The 23,879-nt window shown below is 34.1% G+C and overlaps 1 protein-coding gene across 3 annotated transcripts in view; it reads left to right on the forward strand.

The window, feature by feature from the left end:
- LOC148284658 (1-phosphatidylinositol 4,5-bisphosphate phosphodiesterase-like) overlaps nucleotides 1-23,216 on the forward strand; it is an 87,344-nt gene extending 64,128 nt beyond the window's left edge. For 2 of the 3 annotated variants that reach the window (XM_088236971.1, XM_088236979.1), the window contains 11 exons: nucleotides 4,843-4,922; nucleotides 8,374-8,610; nucleotides 12,660-12,826; nucleotides 14,042-14,252; nucleotides 15,095-15,353; nucleotides 16,455-16,631; nucleotides 18,688-18,841; nucleotides 19,671-19,828; nucleotides 21,126-21,332; nucleotides 22,150-22,314; nucleotides 22,840-23,216. In XM_088236971.1, the coding sequence (XP_088093097.1) occupies nucleotides 4,843-4,922; nucleotides 8,374-8,610; nucleotides 12,660-12,826; nucleotides 14,042-14,252; nucleotides 15,095-15,353; nucleotides 16,455-16,631; nucleotides 18,688-18,841; nucleotides 19,671-19,828; nucleotides 21,126-21,332; nucleotides 22,150-22,314; nucleotides 22,840-23,103 (2,079 nt within the window). In that variant the 3' untranslated portion in view covers nucleotides 23,104-23,216. The remainder of the gene's footprint in view (nucleotides 1-4,842; nucleotides 4,923-8,373; nucleotides 8,611-12,659; nucleotides 12,827-14,041; nucleotides 14,253-15,094; nucleotides 15,354-16,454; nucleotides 16,632-18,687; nucleotides 18,842-19,670; nucleotides 19,829-21,125; nucleotides 21,333-22,149; nucleotides 22,315-22,839) is intronic. The other variant, XM_088236964.1, reaches the window with a different exon arrangement.
- Nucleotides 23,217-23,879: the final 663 nt, after the last annotated feature.

The raw sequence follows: 23,879 nt of genomic DNA on the forward strand, positions 1-23,879 counted from the left end.
ATGTGTATTAAGTTATAATGCATGAATGTGCTTTCTGCCTTTTTATAATATAAACGTTGTTAAGCATGGTTACAAATATGTATGTACATATTATCATAACTATATATTATTCTGTTTTAGGGGGTAATTATTTTTTTCTGTATCTTAAGTTAATTGTGCATGTTTTTATACATGAATTTGATTGAAATTTTAATATTATTTGTTTCATAAAATTTTGGTAAGTGGTAATCTTGGTTTGAAAATCTCAAAAATATTGAGAATTATTTTTAAAAATGTAGAAATGTATTATATCAGAGGACACAATTTAATTCATCAGAACTTCGTCCGAACAAGTTTCGATGCCTTTTGAAAAAATAACATTTTTGAAATATGAAAATGTATGTTTCTATTTGTTGAATTAGGTTTTTGTTCGAAAAGAATATTCACCTTTGAATAGATAAAAAAAAACAAAGGAATGTCTTCTACGCATCTTTTTCTCAGAATTGTAACTATTATATAGATTAAATAGTTTGGGCCAAACCAGTAGACACTAAAGCCCCGATTACATATCGAGCCATAATCGGCAGAACAACGCAAGCGACAAATAGTGAATTGTGCAGGAGAAGGTTTTTTTAATTTTTTGTTCCATATATATATCAACAATATTTTGAGTTTGTCCAAATTTTTGTAGACAAGGACTGGATTCAACTCCCTGGGGAGCTGTTTATATTAACATATTACAACAGAGATGAAGAACATTTAAGAGAGATGAAAGAATTGAAGGAATATAGATGTTCAAATATTGGCAGAATGGTGAATGTTACACAGTGTGTAAAGTGGCTACTTAAATCAGCCATTGACAGGTCATAAGCCCTGTAGATGCCTGGACTTCTATATTACCTTCTCTTAAATGTTCTTCATCTTTGTTGTAATATGTTAATATAAACAGCTCCCCAGGGAGTTGAATCCAGTCCTTGTCTACAAAAATTTGGACAAACTCAAAATATTGTTGATAAATTACCTGGTCCATGAAGAAGTATAGAAATTGAAAAAATAATATTTTCAGGCGTTGCCTAGTATGTAGGTGAAATAATTCAATTCGTTGAATCTCACCTGCATAAATAAAGGTTTCAGCTCTTTAACTTCACGAACATCAACAGATGAAAGAATTGAAGGAATATAGATGTTCAAATATAGGCAGAATGGTGAATGTTACACAGTGTGTAAAGTGGCCACTTAAACCAGCCATTGACAGGTCATAAGCCCTGTAGATGCCTGGACTTCTATATTACCTTCTCTTAAATGTTCTTCATCTCTGTTGTAATATGATCATATATATATTTTTTTAATAATTCGATAAATGGGATTTATAATGGTTGGTGACTGCCAATACTAAAATGACAGCCAAATGAGGAACTTCAGCCCTACGGGAAATTGGATACAAAAAATGTTTACTTACTCGGGGTAAAAATTAGAGCATTAAATTGTACGTCAAAGTTCATTGAAAATGTACAGAAAAAATAATAAAAAATATTTTGATAAAAACGCACTACTTTCAATGACGTCACTGGTTCATGTGAATCAACCTATGATCTGATAGCTAGGGAAGATTTCCGGTCCGCTTGTCGCTTCTGGACCAATGGGAAGAACTGAATGAGAATAAGCGGAAATGAACCTCTGACGTTACACGCGGAGTTATTTCAGAAATACAAAACTTTGAAACATCGTAGCGCCGATAATACTATATAAAAAAAATTGAAAAAAAAATTTTTTTGACTTAGTTTAACAGTCTATAACAATTTTTTTTATTTTTAAAAACCACTGAACTTCCTCATTGTTTAAATACCTTCCGCTTTTAAGATAGTGGCGATAACGCTGTTTTGCCTATAACTCTTGACGTGGTGTGAGCTAACGTAACCGCCTATATTATCGTAACTTAAAAATAATATGTCGTAATATTTTATTTTTTTTAAGAGTGGAATGATGCGAAGTAACACATAGAAAACTATAGTTGGCCTATAATTTTTGTTTATTTGTAACTATTGTTTTTTTTGTTGTTAGAATGGCTGTTGTTTTCTTATAATAAATTAAACAAATGAATTTCCTTAAATGTAGCAGGTGAATTTTATAGAGCTATGATGCCAATAAGGAACACTTTTCCTTAAAAAATGCTATTCGCCAAAAATCTCGCTTGCGTTGTTCTGCCGATTATGGCTCCATATATGAAGTAAAATCGAGTTTTCTGTCAAACATGTGCACCTGTATGACACCCATGTATAAATATTCATTTTTTCATACAGAAAATTCAATCTTACTCGGTGGCCAATTTAAGATACATAACTCTGTTAACTTCCCATTGTAATACATACGGGCCCAGATAAGTTTAGATTTTAGATAGTTGTGTATCCAAATAGTTTATTTCTTTTCATGGTGTCTTCCAATCATGTTTTTTTACAGTACCTTAGTATCGTGGAATTATAATATACCAGAAGGCGTGTAGAACCAATTTTGCATATATCGTACTATGGCCAAAAGTCCCCCCCCCCTACCCGACATCCCGCGTGCGCATGCATGAAGTCGCCGCGTAATGTTGCCAGACCGTGAACAATATAGGATAATTGTGTGTTATGTAATGTTTTGTTTTACAACAAAATAAATTTTACTGGCTGGACTATAAAAAAAAACAGGTACTTATACTAGGCAAACGTAAAAAAAAGAGATAAATAATAATTTAGTAATTAAGTAAATTAATACCGTTTAATATTATACTGATACACATTAATGGAACGCCTGGTAAAAAATTCGACTGCCCTGGCAATACTTACAAAATATCCACGTTTTATTTAATAATCTGACAAGCGGTAAAATAATCGAATTCTTAAATAATATTATTCGTGAATTCGCTACTAAAGCTAGGGTTTCTTTAGGGTACTTTCCTCACCTTAAGTTTCGTCTATGCATACGGGTATTAGTGTAGGTAGCTTGATGGTGACCATTGTTTCTAGGTTAATAGGGAAATATCACTTTTTTTTCAATTTTAAATTAAAAGGTTCTATGAAATTCTGTCGAGTAAAAAAAAATGTTTTTCTACTTATTAGTAGCAGCGCCCTTGAGGTGATTTTCACAAAAATGGCGCTATATAAATTATCCATACATTATTATTATTATGGAAATGATTTTTAATTTATAATTTTGAATTCCTTCGAAAACGGTTAATTGCATTGACCACGCCCCTAATACGTCACAATTCGGTAAAATTTTGACCTTTGCTTGTGACCTTGTTTAAATTTAAAAAGAAAATCGTTACGAATTTTTACGTCGCGATTGTCAAGGCCGAACATGTCACATTTTTGTGAAGACATATTTTTTAACAATTTTGTTTTTTTTTTTAATTTTGTATAAAAACATTTCTACACAATATCATACTTTCTAAAACAAGACAAGGACAATCAAGACTAATGAACCAGGGACTGAAATTATACAATAAACTACCAGACAAAACTAAACAAAAGACTCAGACAAACTTTTCAAAAGATGTCAAAAATATTATTTTGAACAACAGAGTACAAATAAAAAATGTATATATTATTTTGTGTAAAATGAATGTAATAATCCGTAAGGGTTTATAAATAATTTTTTTCAAATAAAAAAAATTAAAAAATATTGATTTTGAAAATTCAAGCAATTTTTCCAAATCCATTTCACACGTTTTTATCGGTATTCGTAGATTTCCCTATTGTATTTTCTTTTTTTTTCTGCTTGTATTTGTAGTATTTTGATATGTCCCGAACATTCTTTGGCAGACTATTAAAAGATTTAGGTCCAAATACAAATGGAAATATTATGATGTTTTCATTCTTGGTACCGCCTGCAGTTCTTCAATGGCTTCCCAGGTTCCTATGTTTTTGGCTTTGGTCTGGCCTTATGTTTGTACCAATAAAATAGTAAAACTCGTTTAAAAATTTGGATAACATTCATAACAGCTGCTGAATAGGGAAATATCACGTTTTTTCAAAACTTTTTTTAGTAATAAAGGTCTATGAAATACTGTCCGGTATATATTTTTTTGCCAATTATTAGTATTGTTGAGGGCATCACCAACAAGCCGTAAAGTTGGCCGAGCCAAACACCGCTTTGGCCCGCAACGCGTAATCCGATGCAACGTCAGCTCGGACAAATTACTAAACGTCGTGCATCGGAAGAACATTTACATTTCAACTTGGCATTTCGTGTCGCCCGTCCACCAGCTCCTCTTCAGTGTTTTATTTATTTTCACATAATTTCGTACTTTGTTTCCAAAACAGTTGAGGGGAGCTCTGTGGAGGGTATCACAAACAAGCCGTGAAATTGGCAGAGCCGAAAACCGCTTTGGCCCGCAACGCGTAATCCGATGCAATAAGCTTTGATGATGCCCTCCACAGTATCATAGAAAATATTTTTTAATTTTTAATTTTTAATTACCGCAAAAATGGTCATTCCATTGGCCACGCCCCTAATACGTCACGAGTCATGTTTATTTGTTCCTGGCCATTGAAATTTCTTGAGAACATTATCACGAATCTTGACGTCACAACGATCAAGGCCAAACATGTCGTGTTTTTCTAGCAACGTATTTTTATTAAATTTATGTATGAAAACATTTTTCCACAATATCCATATTGATTTTGAAAATACAATTAATTATTCTAAATCCATTTCATATATTTTTATCGGTATTCGTAGTATGTGATGGTTCCCTGTTGAACACATACGCCATTTATTGATTTATATTGTTGAATTATATTTATTGGGAGTAATTAGCATTTGATATTATTGCATGTTGTATTTTTCCTTGCATGCTCCGCTGTATTTGTCTAACAACAGGAGTGGCAAGCCGGGCTGCGTTTGATCACACACAACAATAAAGGAAGCAATGTCTGTCCGCGCACTAACCTAATGAAGCAGTAAGTTCACTATACTATGTCCTAATACCGTGTGTTTTGCAGTTCACCCTCACTATGCATACCTGGCCCAATGTAATCATTGCCGCTGTACTATCAAGCAACCTACTTCCACAGCATCATGACACTAACCCAATATGATGTCACAAGACACACAATAACCTGTTAGGAAATACAGCCTGTTTGCAAACATTTGGGCATACTCAAAACATTGTTAAAGTAAATTTTGTTTTTAAATACCCGTCGCTTAGGGTGGGCTGATAATTTTTTGCCAAATTTTGAAATGAAAGGAGGCTAAAAAGTTGCCTTTTAGATTACTCGGAATGCAAAAAATATCAGCAAAAAAAATTTCGATACTACTTTTGGCCCGCAACCAGAGCTTGAAGTTTTCAAAAAAGACGATTTTCCGCGCTAAACCGGCTGTCATTTCGTATTTAAGTAATAAAGTCGGTCCAATTAAATTTTATAATGTGCAATAAACCTTATTAAATAAGCATCTAAGGGCGTGAGTTGCACTTGGTTTTGTAATAAATGGGTAGCATTGTTTTAATGAGCCATCGTGTTCGTCAATATTAGCCAGGCGCTCAACGGAGTCAGTTCCGCGGAGTGTAAACTTTTTGCATTTCGGTAGTTTTAAAACGTGTTCGAATTTGTAATGTGATTAAGTCATATCTTTACTAAAAAAAATAAATCAATATAGATAATTAACAAAGTGATAATATTCAAACCTAGGTTGAGGGCCAAAAGTAGTATGGATTTTTTTTTTTCAAATTATTTTTACGTTCAATGTGATCCAAAATGCAACTTTTTAGCCCGCTTTCACTTTGGCGTCTAAAAAAATAAAAAACTTCATACATCATCGGCCCACTCTAACTGTGTGTATCAGATCTAAATTTGTTGCAACAGAGGGAAAACGTTTTTGAGAAGGGAATATGAAAGTCGAGGCATTTACAGGGCTTACGACCTGTCGTTGGCTGGTTTAAGTGGCCACTTTACACATTTCATTTTTCACCATTGCCCATGTTTAAACATCCAAATCTCTTCAACTCTTCCATCCGTTGACTTTTGTGAAGTAAAAGGGCTGAGACCTTTATCATGTGGGTAAGATTCATCCGGCTGAACCAATAATGTTTTCCCTCTGTTGCAACTAATTTAGATCTGAACCACTCCCGAGGGAGGAAATCCAGCCTATCTGCAAGCATTTAGACATACTCAAAACATTGTTGAACGAGACATTACAGCAACCTTTTCAGAGAAAACTGGTCCTAAAAATTCGAGTGTTAAAAAAATATATTTTTAAAAAAAAATTAACATATATGACAAAATTGCCTTTTACAAAACTTATAATATAAACATATTTGGTTGCATACATTACTTTTGACCCAAGATTTAGAAACAAAAATGTAACCTAAAAATTATCTAACACATTTAGTTTAAAAAAGTTTAAAACAATTAAAAAATAAATGTAAAAATCAAATTAAATAATAAAATATTTTTATTTACAAATATTTAATAAAACATTTGACAACAAATGTAATGCTTTGAATATTAATAATGTTAAGCTTTTTATGTTTGCGTTTTTTATATATAAATAGGACATAATAAACATTAAAAACAAGTAATATTAAGAAAAAAAAAAAAGTAAAATCTTATAAAAATGAAAGAACATAATTATGTAAAATAATAAATACGTAACAATAAAATGTAATACGAATGAATATGACAAAAGATAATGTGAAAATGATTCATTTTAATTCGTTGTCGACCTCGTGCTGTAATGGTCAGCGCGTTTGCTTACCATGCAAGAGGTCTCGGATTCGATTCCCGACATGGTTGATGTATTCAAGTTGAAATATTTATTTAAAAGGGTGTTTTTACTCTAGAATATTTCATTGTCCCTGGACTAGTACCTGTAGCGTAAGACTGATCATCTTACCTTAATGTAACACAAATGATCAAGATACGCTGCGATTGGTGTACCAATACAAAATGCCTACAGTATAAGACCAAATGAGTCTTATGGATATGAAATGCATTCGTATTGCTATTTATCAAATCTGTTACATGTTGCAACTTTATACTTTATAACTGCATTCCATCTGCATGAAATTAATTTTATTCAAATCAGTTATGCTTGGACTTGGTACAGTAATAACAATACTGCAATTAATTTTAAAGCCAATCAACTGTTTTTTTTTTATTGTCTGACTATTATTATTTTTAATCATACAGCATAGTTATTGGTATGGCTTAGAGATAATGTTATATTAAGCTCTTACTTTATCGCTTGGCTGTTTCAATCGCTTTTGGTGAATTTAATTTATTATTTCCATAAATATTAATTAGGTACCAATTTAAATATTGTCTGTGTTTTTAGATATTATCATAATAACAATTATTTTTGTGTATTTTTAGCCATCATTTAAATATTGTACAATTTGTTGTATCATTAAAAAATTAAGTGTTTTTGTTTTCTAAATAACGTTTATCAGTAGAATTATATCAATGTGGGCTATTGTTATGTCTCTGTTATTTAAAAAAAAACCTTAATTGCTTTTCCTGATGAGAACCGGAATTACTTATCTTATAAAAATTTATAAAACTAGTAAGTAACTAAAAAATATAACGTTTTGTAATGATAAGAAAATCATTGCAATACAATTAGTATTATTAATAGTAATAAATATGTAACTATACGAAAATCAATTTTAGAACAATCTGAAATACAAAAAAGTCACTAAAAAGTAAGATGTTGTTTAAAAATGAACACAAATATGTCGTTATAGATGTGAAAATAGAGGTGAAAAAAAGTTTAATCGCACCCGGGAATAATATTGGCACAACTCAAAAAACTCATTTTCATAGGAGAGCAGTTCGGTAGTCAGATGGCAGAAGGGACCATCTGTAATTTTCAATAATTTTCAGAAGAGCTGAAATACGTCTCAATTTCAAGACTTTAATCCACAAACTAAAATATTTTAGTTTTGCATTTCAATAATTAATTACCATTCTAAATGACGCAGATTTTTTTTTTCTGCGTGTATTTACAGAAATATTAATGAAAACTTTTGAAAACTTAAACATAGACAAAAATACAAATGGTCCCTTCTGCCATCTGACAACCGAGTTACACTCGCATCTGCGCCATCAGTAAACTAACATTCTTTCGCAAAATAATGGCACAACCTAAAGTTGACTCTCTTGTGCCATCAAGTTTTCGATGTTTTCGTGAATAACAATGGCGTACTGATCATTCCGCTACTATTGATTCTTTCATTTGAATAATAAATTATAGTGCAACATTAACATTGCTTTTGAGGCCACATCAGTTTTTTAGAATCACATTACCTACTGAATGTTTCTGTTTAACTCAAAAACGACTATTTTGGACTTATGCCACTATTATCGCTCAGGCGCAAAATGTGAATCATTAAACATGATTGTTGTATTCCAGTTGGATGCGCCTCGGTTTCCTGACAGACCCCAAAGGAAAGGTTCCCGTGAAAGTGGTCGCGAGGACCTTCGCCTCTGGCAAGACGGAGAAATTGGTTTACCAGTGCCTGTCAGACCTCGGCCTACCGTCCGGCAAGTCGGACACTATAGAAAAAGATGCCTTTACTTTCGACAAGTTCTACGCTCTCTACCACAAAATCTGCCCCAGAAATGATATTGAAGAACTCTTTAGAAGCATGTGAGTATACCAATCTTGCACTACTAGGGGTCGAACTGGGGGATGAGTCTTCTACAAACTCTAAATTCGGGCAAAAATCTTTCAGGTTTTCGGTATTAAAAAATTTCAATGTACAGCCCGAACATTGTAAAACCATGACCCATATTCGAGAGACTTCAGCCCTATGGGAAATTGGATACAAAAAATGTTTTCTTGCGCGCCTTAAAAATTAGAGCATTCAATTTTACGGTAAAATTTCTTAAAAATGTACGAAAAAATCATAATAAATATTTTAATAAAAACGCACGACATTGAATGACGTCTCTGGTTCATGTGATATGAAAGCTTTTAAGGATATCTGGTTTGGTCACTGAAAACGAACCAATCGGAAGAACTGTCATAGAACAACCTCTGACGTCACACGCGGAATTTTTTTTTTTTTTTTTTTCAAAATACAAAAATGTACAAAACATAATTGTGTTCCCATGAGTTAGCAAACTCATTCTGAGATAGATACAATTAAAGATTATCAGATAAAAATACATTTAGTTGAACATAATTAAAACAAAAATGGACAAATCTCGGAAACCTTTTTAAAAACAAATTATAATATATCATTTAACATTAACTTACATAGGTCAAGGGTTATCGAGAAATAATTTAAGGAAATGATTTTTTAGTGTAATTTGATTTCCATTCGTAGACTGGTAAGAAATTGATTTAAGGTGAATAGGCAGGAGGTTATATTGAGTAGAGGCAATGTAGAGGAGTGACCTCAATCCGAATTCAGAGGAGTGTACAGGGGGTAAACCTATACAGTTATGAGATCGAGAGATTTCAGAAATACAAAACTTGAAAAAATCATAGCGCCGATAATACGATATATAAAAAATAAAATTTTGGCTTAGTTTAATGGTATATTAACCATTTTTTTTTTAAAGACACTGAACTTCCTCATTGTCATAATTGTCACCCTACTGAGTAAAATAGTTCGGGTAAACGTCGTTTTACATCGAGAGACACCGGCGTAAAAAAAATCAGCGGAAAATGGAAACAAATATAATGGAAGGTTCCGTGTCAAAATTCTAAGAACAATCTAACATGTTTAATGAATACATATCCTATATATATTCTAAATAAATTATAAATGTCTTTAATAAATACAGTTTAAATTCGTTTACAAAATAGTTAATAATCTCTTGCCATAAATAATTATTTTTTTAATATACTAACTCACCAGTTCGTCGGTACTAAATTAAAATCTCACACTTTTTTGAAAATACACGTAATTTCATTTGCTATGATTGTTGCTTCCTTTCTTGCAGAATCATAGCATAAACTACAAATATTTTAATATTTTTTTAATTTTAATAATAATACAATTAAAAATATAATCATGCCTTTTTATTTTTCTTAAAAACGAAACGAAAACTAACTCGGAAACAATTTCACACACACAATAGGCTACTCGCGTACACGGTAATAGAATAAAACAACGTGTAAAAGTGTGTCTGCTATTAGAATCGCGGCGCCTATTGTCGTCTGGTGTCGGCCGAACAAGGAATCCCACCCCGGCACCAACCGGCGTAATGAGGAACTTCAGCCCTACGGGAAATTGGATACAAAAAATGTTTTCTTACGTGGGGTAAAAATTAGAGCATTAAATTGTACTGCCAAGTTTCTTGAAAATGTACAGAAAAAATAATAAAAAATATTTTGATAAAAACGCACTACTTTAAATGACGTCACTGGTTCATGTGAATCGACCTATGATCTGAGAGCTATGGAAGATTTCCGGTATGCTTGTCGCTTCTGGACCAATGGGAAGAACTGAATGAGAATAAGCGGAAATGAACTTCTGACGTTACACGCGGAGTTATTTCAGAAATACAAAACTTTGAAAAATCGTAGCGCCGATAATACGATATATAAAAATATTTTTTTTTACTTAGTTTAACAGTCTATTAACAAATTTAAATTTTGAAAAAAACCACTGAACTTCCTCATTGTAGATCGGCGTAAATCGAACCGGCGCAAAACGACGTTTACCTGTACTTATTAAAAACACACGGCGAAGTTTATTTATATGTATTTATTTATTTGGTTTATAAACAATAAAAAATAATACATAATATACAGAAATATTAAAATAAAAAATAGGCACTACTTATTTTTTATCATTTACATGTAAACATTAATAACATACATACTTTAATAAAATAAACATTATAAATTATTGTAAAAATTAATTCGTTAATACAAAATACGAATAAAATTAACAATACAAATTATCAAAATTAAATTATCGAAAAAATGCATTAATTAATATAAAACGAATAAAAACAATAAATAAAATAAGCGACAAAACAAAACTTGCATTGTAAGTTATCAAATTTAAATTATTGTAAAAATGAGCATCTTGTATATACCTAAATAACATAAAAACTTTTAGGTTACACTTATTGTATTACACTATTATTATTATTATTATTATTTTTATTATTATTATTATTATTATTATTATTATTATTATTATTATTATTATTACACTTATTATTTACCTTTATTGTTTACAATTCAGTCTCAAAAATTTCAATGCTGTTGTATAATCTGCACATTCTTGATATTGGATTGAAGGACACATTATTCTTAAAGGAATCTGCGTAGAATGTTTTTGGGTTCCTTGAAGTATGACCACTAGGAACACTAACTTTTATATTACCCAAACAGCTGGAACTTTCCTATTTACAATTAACAATTTTATACTACTACTTACTGGGTACTTTAAATATTCTTATTATTTTTATTTTTTCTGTAGATTTGAATTGAAATTTTCGATTTACTTTGTTTTATTTTTTATCTTGTTTTGATTACATTTATGAGCGCACACTATTTTTAAATGTGATTAATTTTTCCTTATATTTAAAATATATTCAAGTAAATTGCTATTCTTTAATTTTAATTGTATTATTTTACTCTATTTTCTTACTATAAAAAAAATAAATTCTATATAATAATCACAATCTTTAAACTATTTTTTATGTTTATTATTTTATACATATACAGCATTATGTCTGTACTCTTTTTATTTGATTATTAATGAAAACTAATGTCTGAACACCCGATGAGGAACTATTATTGAATAGTTTATCGGGACAAAATATATTTTAATACTTTGTGTTCTTTATAATGTATTAATATTGTAATAATGTGTATATTTTATTGAATAAAGACTCTATGAAAAAAAAAATATATAAATACAAGTTGCGTAGGTATATCAATTTATTGGACAGAGATTTTACGATTGTGAACGCGGAGAGATGATGCAAAGTACTTGTTGCTGACTGAGCTTTTAACTGATAGAGTTACTGCGTAAATGTTTTACTTGAGTAACGAAACATTGAACTGCATGTTGTAACTGACTTAGAATGTCCGACTGAGGCTGACTGAACTAAGTACTGACTTATTATCTATTTCATCTTCTCTTTACTTCCTAGTGGGGACTTGTGGTCGTCTGCTATTTCCCTGGCTGTCAGCAGTTTGACATCCTAGCTTGTCAGCGATTTGGATGTATTCACACTGAAATACACAGTTCACCTTCAGCACTGTCATCCGGGTGATCGTAGGTTAGATGACAGTGAGCATTGTTTTAAAGGGTGAATTTGAAGTCCATTATTATTATTATCAATGAGCAAAAACAAGATCAAATTTTGATAATTCACTCACAAGTGGATTGGTGCACCAAATGCTGTGTATCTCGATCATCTCGACCTCAAGCATGGTAGACGAACGCGCCAACCACTACACTGTGAAGCGGACTTATCTCTACTCGATTGACTTTTTCAGGGTTTTTAACTACTAAACCACTTAGTCGAAAACACTCGTCCAGGATTCTCTGGCTCTATTTCACTCGGACCTGATAAATCAAATACTACATTTGATTGTTTTGTTTTTGTCCATGTTAGATGAGTAATACAGCCTTGTGTGTGAAATAGAACCAGAATCCTGGACAACCATCTTGCCATACATTTTATCTCGTATTTTAAAAATATTCACTCTTTTGTCGACAGCACCCAGGGCAAGGCGGACACTATCAACTTGGAACAGTTCATCAACTTCATGAATGAGAAGCAGAGAGATCCTCGACTCAATGAGATTCTATATCCGCTGTACGATGAAAAACGTGCGGCTGAAATCATCAACACCTATGAACAGAACGAAGACGCGAAAAACAAAAGTAAATATAGCCTTTCATTATTATTGGATTATTCGCAAGCTGCCTTTGCCGAGTTCGATTACAATTGAAAGTTCATGAGCACCATCATTTTCCTACCCGCATCCAGTGGTGCATAGGGCACTACATTTGTGCTCCAATTGTTGCAGCATATCTGGACCATTTTTGTTACATGGATAGTAAGATATTTAGTCTCACAATTCAGGTGTCAGTCCAGGAAGAATGAAATATTCCACATTTGCTAGCCAGAAATTGAACCCCAGACCTCAAACGTCGTAGGCGAACGTCCCAACCGGAGACGGACTTGTTTTCACTCAATTCCCCTTTTCAGGATTTTTACCTGAGAATTGATATCACTCTGATACAGGATTCTTGTTCTATTTTACACTCTTTTTATCCTCGATGGCGCTACAGCCCATACTGAGTTTTGGACTCTTTCAACTTTCACCTCTAACTCCATCTGTCCTCAGCCGCCGTTTTTTAATTCGCCAGCTGGAGAATCTGCGCTGAATCCTTTTTCGCTTCATCCTCTCATCTCCGCCTGGGTTTTCCCACTAATCTCCATCCACCTGCTCATTAGTATTTTCTGGACGCGTGAATCGGACATTCACTGTCCATGTCCGACCCATCTTAATCTAAGCAGTTTCATATGTGTGGAGATGCTTGGAGCCTGGTATATACTGTACAGTTACATTAAACCGAATGCGCCTTTGATTACCTTCTCTCACTGGTCCGCAGATTCTTCGCGATGCTTTCCTTCCAAATTTGTATATTTCTCACACAAAACTGTACCTATCTTAATCCGCCTGAGCACAGACGTTAAATTCAGTTTTCTTTTCCACATCCGCTTCTAAGTGGAGCATGTGAACATCTCCAAATGCCTCCAGGAGATCCTATCGCTAGCCAGCATTCTCGCGTCCTTCCATGTCAATCCCGCGTCCTTTAGTTCCGACAAATAACGCCGAAAGTTCGTGATTGCCGGTCTTCCAGACGGCTCCTCTGAGGCATCCGCCGCACGCGTCCAAGGCAGGTCAGTGGACCCTCAAAACGCTCGCAAAAAACATAGGAGGCGGCTGCGTTCTAGGACTTCAATGTTTGTTGTGAAATCGACCACCTTAGGCCTAATATTTTTCTCAGGCACTTACTCCCAAAACTCAGATTCAGTACTTGAAATGTGCTCGAAAAAAAATGATTGAAATGTCTGTGTTGAATTTGCAGAACAACTGACGAAAGACGGACTGATCCGCTACCTCATGTCCGACGAGAACGCCCCTGTATTCTTAGATCGCCTGGACATCTATATGGAGATGGACCAGCCCCTGTCCCATTACTACATCAACTCGTCCCACAACACATACCTGTCGGGACGACAATTTGGCGGGAAAAGCTCCGTGGAGATGTATAGACAAGTCCTGTTAGCTGGTTGCAGGTATTTGTTAACTAATTATGAATTTTAACATTTCTTCGGGATTGTAGAACAACAACGGATGAGCAAAAAATGCGACATTGACTTTCTTTTATGTTTGAAATTCAAAAAGTCCGATACATACCCGTTTTCTTGGCAAGGCATCAATTAAACAAACTTGCTACACCCGCTATGCGCCTTCACTACAGTTGTTGCACAATATAAAATCAACATGCTTTTAGTAGGCAAACCTTGCATGCACTGATTAGGTTATGAATTTTCGTAACATTTGTTTGATGTTGTGAAATGTATATTTTTTGTTGTTGTGGGATATTATTTATTATATTTTTGTGCAACAACTATGGTGAAGGCGTATAGTGGGTTTTGCATGCTGGTTTCATCAATGTCCTGGCGAAGAGGCGGTTTTGTCTGAAAACCCGTAGACATAGAAAAGTCAGTATGTGGTTTTAAACAAATATTTAATAATATACACGATTTTTCAGAGTCAGACCGGGAAACTTCAGATTAACATTCCTCGTGGTAAGCTTTAAAAAAAGTCCGAATAAAAAATAAAAACTCAAAAAAAAAATCTATATTAAAAACCACGTTCTAAAAGCCAGATTCTCAGCAGACGTCTTTTTCTTGATCCAGATAAGTTTTTTTGATTTTTTATATAGATAGAGATCATGCTGAGAAACCAGCTTGGACCATAATAAAGCTTCAACGGATAAAATATTCATACATTTATACAATAAGGATATTGGAATATCGTGTTGCTGACATTACAATTATTTTTCAATTAATAATTTGATCATTGAATTTTGTAAGTTTGACTGGTCTTTGCATACATTTTTTTAAAACTCTAGATGTGTAGAGTTGGACTGCTGGGACGGAAAAGGTGAGGACGAAGAGCCTATCATCACTCACGGAATGGCCATGTGCACTGACATTCTGTTCCGGGACGTGATCGTGGCGCTCCGGGACACGGCCTTCGTGACATCCGACTACCCGGTCATCCTGTCCTTCGAGAACCATTGCTGCAAGGCCCAGCAGTACAAACTTGCCAAGTACTGCGATGAGATACTCGGAGACCTTCTGCTGAAGGAGCCACTTCCTGAATATCCGGTAAAATGTTCATTAAAAAAAATATGCAAAAAAGAACAATGCTGAAAACAATAGGTTTCCTAAGTATAAAAAAAATTGGACAAAAAAAGCATCTCTTCGAGAAACTCGGTCGGGTTGGACCAAAGATAATATTGGATTAGGATTTTCACTATCATAAGAGAGTACTTCAGTTCATGTGGCCCCCAAATCATAGAGCCACTCTCGAGTCTACTTTGCACCAAGGAGTTGTAAAGAGTTCTCAGTACGCGGGTATTTCCGAAAACCTTGGCAGTACGCCTGACCTCAATTCCCCACTAGGAAGTAAAGGGAACATTATTATAATATTAGATTATTATTATTATATTATATTATTATTATATTAATTTAAGCGAGCAGCTTAAAGCTGGTATGTAGAGGCCATTTTAGGCTCGGACAGCCACTATTTAAACAGTTAGCACCCTTAGGTGCTAGCAGTTATTTACTTATTCACTTAGTTCACTCAGGGGGGCAATGACAAACCCTATCTTCATCGGCACATACGAAGACTGAATACTTAGCTTTCCTAATATCTCTATCTACCTAGGTATGCTCTACCGGCTTGTTATTTCGGATGTCGTATGATCAAACTCAACCAATAAGTGACTCTGAAACTTTACTCAGCATTCCTTACTAAATTAAAATTTCGAATTCTCAGTTCTCATTCATATTTTAAATAACCACTTCAAAACTTTTAAAATTGAATTAAATCAAACTAAAACAAACAATGTTAGCTTGAACATGATTTTTATACCACATTTGATAATTCCTAAGACAGTATAGTTAACTTTCCAAATATCTCTATCTACCTTCCTACATAGTAGGTAGTGTATCTACGTAATTGCTCGTGAGAATTTATCTTTAGCTATGATGTCATGATAAAGGTATTTCATTTTCACATCCAAGCATTAATGTCGTTTCATTCTGTCATGTTCAACTGGAATAGGAGCTCCTTGTATCCACTAGCATATCTCCTGCAAACACATTCATTCAAGCCTTCGTAACGAGTTGTTCTTAGTTCCATACAGTCTTGCTTTAGGAAGAAATTAATTTAACCCCTTATACAACAAACTAATGTGTTTCCAGCTGGAACCAGGAGCGCCCCTGCCACCACCATGTTTGCTGAAGAGAAAGATCTTGATAAAGAATAAAAGATTGAAACAGGAGGTTGAGAAACAGGAGTTGGAACTTTTCAAACAGGGACAGTTTGTCATTGAGGACGAGGTGAAGGAAGATGCCTCTGCAGTGGTTTTGGATAAAAAAGTAAGCATTAAATATATAAATTCAAAGTATCAAAAACCTCTTGGTTTAGTTTTACTAATTTATTTGTTAACCAACGAGCGCTTTCACCCACGTAGGCATCTCCGAGACTGATAAATTAATAAAAAAACATTTTTATTTTATATATCTGTACCTTAAAGCTGAAAGGCTGGAAGTCACATTTTTTGCAAAATTGAGTTATGAATGTAATTCTGTTCATATATTCATATTCTATTGATGCTAAAAACATCAGAGTCCTCCAATATACCACTACTGAAATAGCTTGTTCCAAAACACCAGTAGTGCAGTAATAATATTCATGCTTTTAACAAAATTCAACAGCTTGCTGGTATTAAAGCAGTGGATACTGAATAAATTCCACAATTTTTATAACAATCTACCTCTGACGCAGCGAGGAATTTCGCACAAGATTAAGTCTTATTGTCATAATCAACCATACTTAACCATTGTGTCATTTCTTTTGTCGTTAATTTCATTATTTTACTTTGCTTTTTTTCACATACTGTTTGCTTTCAATTACTGTTTTATTGCTATTAATATCATGTCATTAATAGAGAACACTTTTTGAAACTTGAGGGAACTGCTCTGCTAACAAAGAAATCGTCAAGCCCGTGTTCTCTTTCACTTTTTTGTCGACTTTCTGCACAAATCGTCAGTGATCACTAAGGGTCGCCCACTCCGTTCCTCGTCACGAACATTCGTTCGGCCATCTTTGAAAGCTCTGACCCATTTGCGTATCATTCCATCACTCATAATGTTTTGTATAGACACTTCACAAATTGGACGGTGAATGTCAACTGCTTTCACGCCTTCAGCACTAAGAAAACATATAACTGCGTGTATTTCACAGTCGACGGGCTTTAAATACGCAAAAGCAAATCTAAACACGATCCACTGATGCCGCAATGGCGTCTGTGGCTTGTCAACAGATGTAGGTACACAGTATGCATGCGCAGGAAACCGACCGCAACGCTGCCGCGGCGGAATTTCAAAATGGTTCTTACTTAAAAAACTCGCCTCGTATTTTTTAATCTTATTTATTTTTTTATTTATTTAAATCTTAAAGTAGGGCACACATATCATACATATTGTTATGTGTGTTCTAATAATAACATTGCAAATATATTTAATTTATAAATTGTTTATCACATATGTCTTGACCATTATTTTAAATTTTGATATGTTTTTTTCTTCATAAATATTTTTTTCCATTTCGTAATACTTTTTAATTGCTTTAAATAAAATTGAATTTTGTGACTTTGCCTTTTTCCTAAATGGAAGTCTAATTTTGTTCTTTTCTCTAGTATTGTGATCGTGTTCATGCTGGTTCCGATCAATTTTTTTCCAAAATTCTGTTTTTTTATTAGAGTTTATAATTTTATGAACAAATATCATTGTATTGTAAAATATTCTTTGTTTTATATGTTAATAATTTCATTTCATTTACCATCGACTTTACCCTCGTATATCTGTTTTTTTTCAAAATGATTCTAAAGGCTTTATTTTGTAATACAGTTAGTTTATCTATGTTTTCTTTGTTTGATAAAAATAAAATGCTACTACAGTAGTTAACGTGTGGTTCAATAATTGCTTTGTAAATAGTTTTGCAGGAGTCCTTATCAATAAATCTTCTGATCCTTCCCAAAATTGATATCTTTATGTTCATAAGTATTCCTTTTTCTGTAACTCAGTACAATAGTATTTTTTTGCACACCTAATAAAATCTACTTTTGATATTTCCAATTACTAAAAAAAAACAATGTGATTATTCTTCTTCTGGTGTCTTGTCAGGTCCCCCCCGATGTTGGCGATCACCGCAGCGAAAGCGTCCTGCGCTACTCAGAACAGGTCCTTAACTCTCCTCACTCCTGTCCTCCAATCTTGAAACATTTCTCACCTTTACACTTGACAACCGTGCTCTATTGGCTCTGGCTCTCTCTGTGATTATTTATTAAATATTCGTGTTATTCCGCAAAGTAAACGCTGAATCAATAAACAGTATAAAACTGCTTGTAATGATTGCTTCGTTTGTCTTTAGCCCGAGGAGATAGTGGCCGCATCAACTGAGGCGGGAGATGACGCCCCTCCCGTAGTAGCCTACACTGGCTCCACGACCAATGTTCACCCCTGGCTCTCCTCCATGGTGAACTACGCCCAGCCAATCAAGTTCCAGGGATTCGATGTTGCTGATCGTAAGTTTAAAAACTCTAGCCCAAACAAGGAATTTTAGGAACTACTTATTGCTCAGGAAATGCTTCTGTGGGTTTAGATTGAATCTGGTTTCCTCCGGTCTGAGAAACACGTATGTTTATTTCAAATGTGTTCAATTTTGCAATACAATTAATGTTTGCATTGTTATCGTGTCCATGAAAAAATGTTTTAAATATCACTTTGGGTACTTAGCGCTAAACACCCTCTTTATCTGCTTGTCTTTTTTTAATTTGGTTTACCCATCAAAAATAAAATCAGTCGCGGCTTTTTAGTACTTAAACAAGCTAGCAGGCCACAAATATTATTTGAAGATTCTCTATTTGGAAACTAGTATTTTGAACATTTCCGAAAGAATATTTTTCTTTGATAGATACCGTTGACATATTACGTATCACATATGACACGTGGCGTTCAAAGTGGCCATTTTGGGAATTATTCATTTTAAAAAGAATCAGCCAGTGCTCAGTGTTGATGACACTTCAATCATAATGCTACTGAATGTCATTGCGATAAATAGTGAAGAATAAAGCTACGTATATCGCGAAGTCAATAACTATTGTTGTTTGAGTTGATTTTCACAGAACCACAGAAAAAATAGCCATTTACAACATTACTTATATATTATGTACTAAGTACAAATGAATTAGCATTTTTTGTACATTACCTATTAAAAAAAACATTACTCGCCGTTGGTGTCTGGTTAGTCGACTTTCAAACCCCAGAGTACCTTAACTTGATCCCTATTTTTGAGCAGGTTTTTTTAACAAATAATCAGATTTTTGACTCAAAGATTGATCTGAAAATTTTCAGAGAAAAACATCCACCACAACATGTCTTCATTTGCGGAAACTGCCGGAATGAACTACCTGAAACAGCAAGCCATAGATTTTGTGAATTACAACAAGAGACAGATGTCCAGAATCTACCCCAAGGGTACCAGGGCTGATTCCTCCAACTACATGCCCCAGGTCAGCATTACTCCGAAATCAATCACTATCCTCAAAATTGCATTGGTCTCTTACTTCGTATTCCTGATTCTCCATCTTTTGTGTGAATTTATTTTTAATGTATTTAAGTAAACAAATAAAACAATTCAATTATGTCATTATTTATAATATACAAAATTAATCAACATTATAAAAATACAATCAGCAACAAATCAACTCACACTAAAATCTTTTCTTCGATATTTTTGGGTGCACTTTATTATTTCTTTAATCTTTGAGAGATTGGAAATACTTTGATAATAAATAAATAAATAATGATGGGAATTAGACTGACAAAAAGGAGATTCTGAAACCCAAGTTGCGACAGTAGATTCCGAAACCCAAGTTGGGGTAGTAGATTCCGAAACCCAAGTTGGGACAGTAGATTCCGAAACCCAAGTTGGGGTAGTAGATTCTGAAACTTAAGTTGGGACAGTGGACTCTAAAACTCAAGCTGGGAATGGAGATTCTCGAGATTTCTCCATTATTACTGGCTGGAACTTTGATTACCAAATCAATGGGGGTATTCAGTGAAACTAATACTAATTTTATTCAAACTTTGCAAAATTCAATTATCAAATTTCTACTACATAAAGATGTATACCCCCAGAGACACAATATTTCAATGTCATTGATGTATAAATCTGTAAATAAATTATCAGTTAGGGCTCTACTTTGGTACAACTTAATTTGTCAGCATGCGTTGCACTCCGAGTATAAACACAAGTTGGTACATGATTACAACACCAGGTTTGCTAGTATGGAAGGGCTAGCTGTTCCTAGATATTGCAATAAATATGGCAAAAGAACACTGCAATACAGTACACCTAAAATATTTAAGATTTTACCTAACAATATTAAAAATACTGAGTTAAATACAGAAGTGAGACGGATGCTCAAATTATGGTTGATCGAAAAAAGTTTTTTGTATTATTAGTAATAGTTTTTCACTTTTAATAATGTAATAAAATATGGTATATGTAATGTTGTTCAAGTAAAATTATTATCAATGTAGGTTTAGTATGAAAAATCGAAGCAATTTATAAGAACCTGCTGACGAGTTGTATGTATACAACCCAGCAAGACTTTAATTTTAAGACTATTATGTAAATATTTTTTTTAAATAAATTAGAATTGAACATATACATTTTATATTATTCATATTGGGTTTTATAGATGGCTAATTCAAACTTAACCAGTTAAGTTCATCTCCATGCTGGAGAACTGTAATTCACAAGGTGGAAAGACCTGTATAAATTAAAACTGTTTATGGTTCCAGGTATTCTGGAACGCCGGTTGTCAGATGGTGTCCCTGAACTTCCAAACCTCAGACTTGCCCATGCAGCTGAACCAGGGCAAGTTTGAATACAATGGCAACTGTGGATATCTCCTGAAGCCGGACTTCATGCGACGTGCCGATAGGAATTTCGACCCGTTTGCCGACGCCCCGGTGGATGGTGTTATTGCCGCCCAATGCTCCGTACAGGTACTTTACCAAAAAATAGAAAGAAAGTTGTGTTTTGTTCCTTGAAACGTCTTTCCCTTTTTTGATATAATATAAGCATTTTTAAAAATAATAATAAAAAAAGGTTAAGCTCGACTGGCATAAGCGGGTGTGTGGAATGAAGGAAATAATATGATTGTGTTATGCAAATCGTCATTATTGAATATATAACTGCTTTAGTTGGTTAAAATATGTTGAAATAAGTTTAAATATGAATAACACCCTAGAGAGGAAATCCAGCCAGTCTGCAAGCATTTGGACATACTCGGACATAGTTGAATCATCTACTAAAAGAAGAAGTATGAAAATTGGAAAATTGTTTTCAGGCATTGCCTAGTAGGTGATTTGGTTCAGCCAGACGAATCTCACCCACGTGATAAAGGTTTCAGCTCTTTTACTTCACAAAAGTCAACAAATGGAAGAGTTGAGGAAATGTGGATGTTCAAACATGGGCAGAATGGTGAATGTTGCACAGTGTGTAAAGTGGCCACTTAACCAGTCAATGACATGTCATAAGCCCTGTAAATGCCATATTCCCATCTCAAAAAATTTTTCCCTCTCTGTTGAAATAAATTTATATAACTTGTCATTCATGTTTAATGTAAAAAAAAACATTTCAAAGACAAACCGGCGAATCGCCGGCTTTGTGAGACGGTGACAAACTGACCTTGGCCGGCGATTCGCCGGCTTTGTGTTGAAATGGGTTAACAGAATTTCTACACCTGTCTTCAAGCATAGTTTTCCCATTTCTTCGATTCTATAACTTCCTCTATTTTTAAATATATATCCGTCATTTCAGGTCATAGCCGGGCAGTTCTTGTCCGACAAGAAAGTGGGAACATATGTAGAAGTAGACATGTATGGTCTCCCTACTGACACCATCAGGAAAGAGTTCCGAACCAGAATGGTCCCTGCCAATGGCCTAAATCCAGTCTACAATGAGGAACCTTTCTTGTTTAGGAAGGTAATAATTTACACAATATAACTAGTAGTGTTTAGAAATAAACATAAAGATCTTAGATTTCTATTCATCACATGCACAGCCCTACACAGCGTGCACTACCGAAAGATCTTTCAGCACCGTACGTAGGGTAGAAACTTGGTTATGATCAACAGTGGCAGAAAATTGGCTTGTCGGTGTTTGTATGATAAGTGTGTGCCAATATGAGAGTTCTGGAAACTAAAAATAAATTTGAGGAAGAAATTTTGTCAAGATTTAGCCAAAACTTTCGTAGGCTTGTGCTTAAATAAGATTTCAAATGGTTGGACTAGTATTGCAACTAGTTACTTTTACCGTTTTCAAATGTTCAAATAAAACCATTTTCAACAAACGACTAAATGCCCTCCTCCTGGAGAAAATCCTGGCTACACTGGCTAATATGTATTACGAAAACCCATACAACAAAAAATTAATGTGACTAGGAAGAAGCTTTGTCTATACCATGAGTATTTCTTCTCCTTACTTGAATAATTCTTGATTATCTTCTAGGTTGTCTTGCCAGACTTGGCGGTACTCAGATTTGGAGTATATGATGAGAATGGCAAGCTGCTGGGACAGAGAATACTGCCACTGGATGGTCTGCAAGGCGGGTATCGTCACATCTCCCTCCGCACCGAAGCCAACTTCCCCATGTCTCTACCCATGCTGTTTTGTAACATCGAACTCAAGATCTACGTACCGGACGGTTTTGAAGGTAAGTGCCGTGAGGTGGTCAAGATTTGGCTTACTATCCGTGTGATCTCCATTTACTAAACAGCATGCGAATGTGGAATAATTAAGACAGAGGCAGTAGACTTTATCACCATAATTTCCTATCCGCATCCAGTGGTGCATAAGCCACTGTATTAGCATATGAAGGTAAGGTTGTGGGGTCAAAGTTCATTGATCGATGACACACACACGTGCCAAATGATTTTATCTGAAATAAAAAGCAACTCAGCATTTTCAATTGAATACAATACATTATATTCTGCAAGACCAACAGAGTATTCCATACAGGACGTTAACTCAATAACAAAATCGATGGATGACATATCGGGTATATATAGGATGATATATCCAGAGCAACGTCCTGGAATACATCAACTTCGTTCTCGCCATGGAGACATGAAAAACAAAGGAACTCACCCTATAAAAGGACCACAGGGCATAGTAATGCCAGTCAGTCAGTTTCAGCATGTAACTCAAGTGCAGTCAGTTCAACTCATATTCTCACGCTCCATGATAGAATGCTGTATCTTATTCACCATGTAATAAATACGCATACAAATATCAACATTGTTTCTTCATCGATCTCCAACTGAGGTAGGAGCTCCAACCCCAACAACAAGTATAACCCTACAAGGTGGTCAGATTGAAATTTTAGATTTCAGTCAAGGGACAATCGATATTTCATGTCGAAAATATCCGGCATCGTAATATACTATAACATTCTTCTTTTTTCTCCGTCCCAAATAATTATTTCATTTTTATTCATGAGTCCTAAGCAAGCAGCTTTAAGCTGACATGCTTAAGTCTATTTGATTTTA

The sequence above is a fragment of the Micrasema longulum genome, unplaced genomic scaffold (genome assembly GCF_059751315.1).
Source record: "Micrasema longulum isolate JH-2025_06_02 unplaced genomic scaffold, ASM5975131v1 h1tg000098l, whole genome shotgun sequence".
In the NCBI taxonomy this organism is placed as follows: Eukaryota; Metazoa; Arthropoda; class Insecta; order Trichoptera; family Brachycentridae; genus Micrasema; species Micrasema longulum.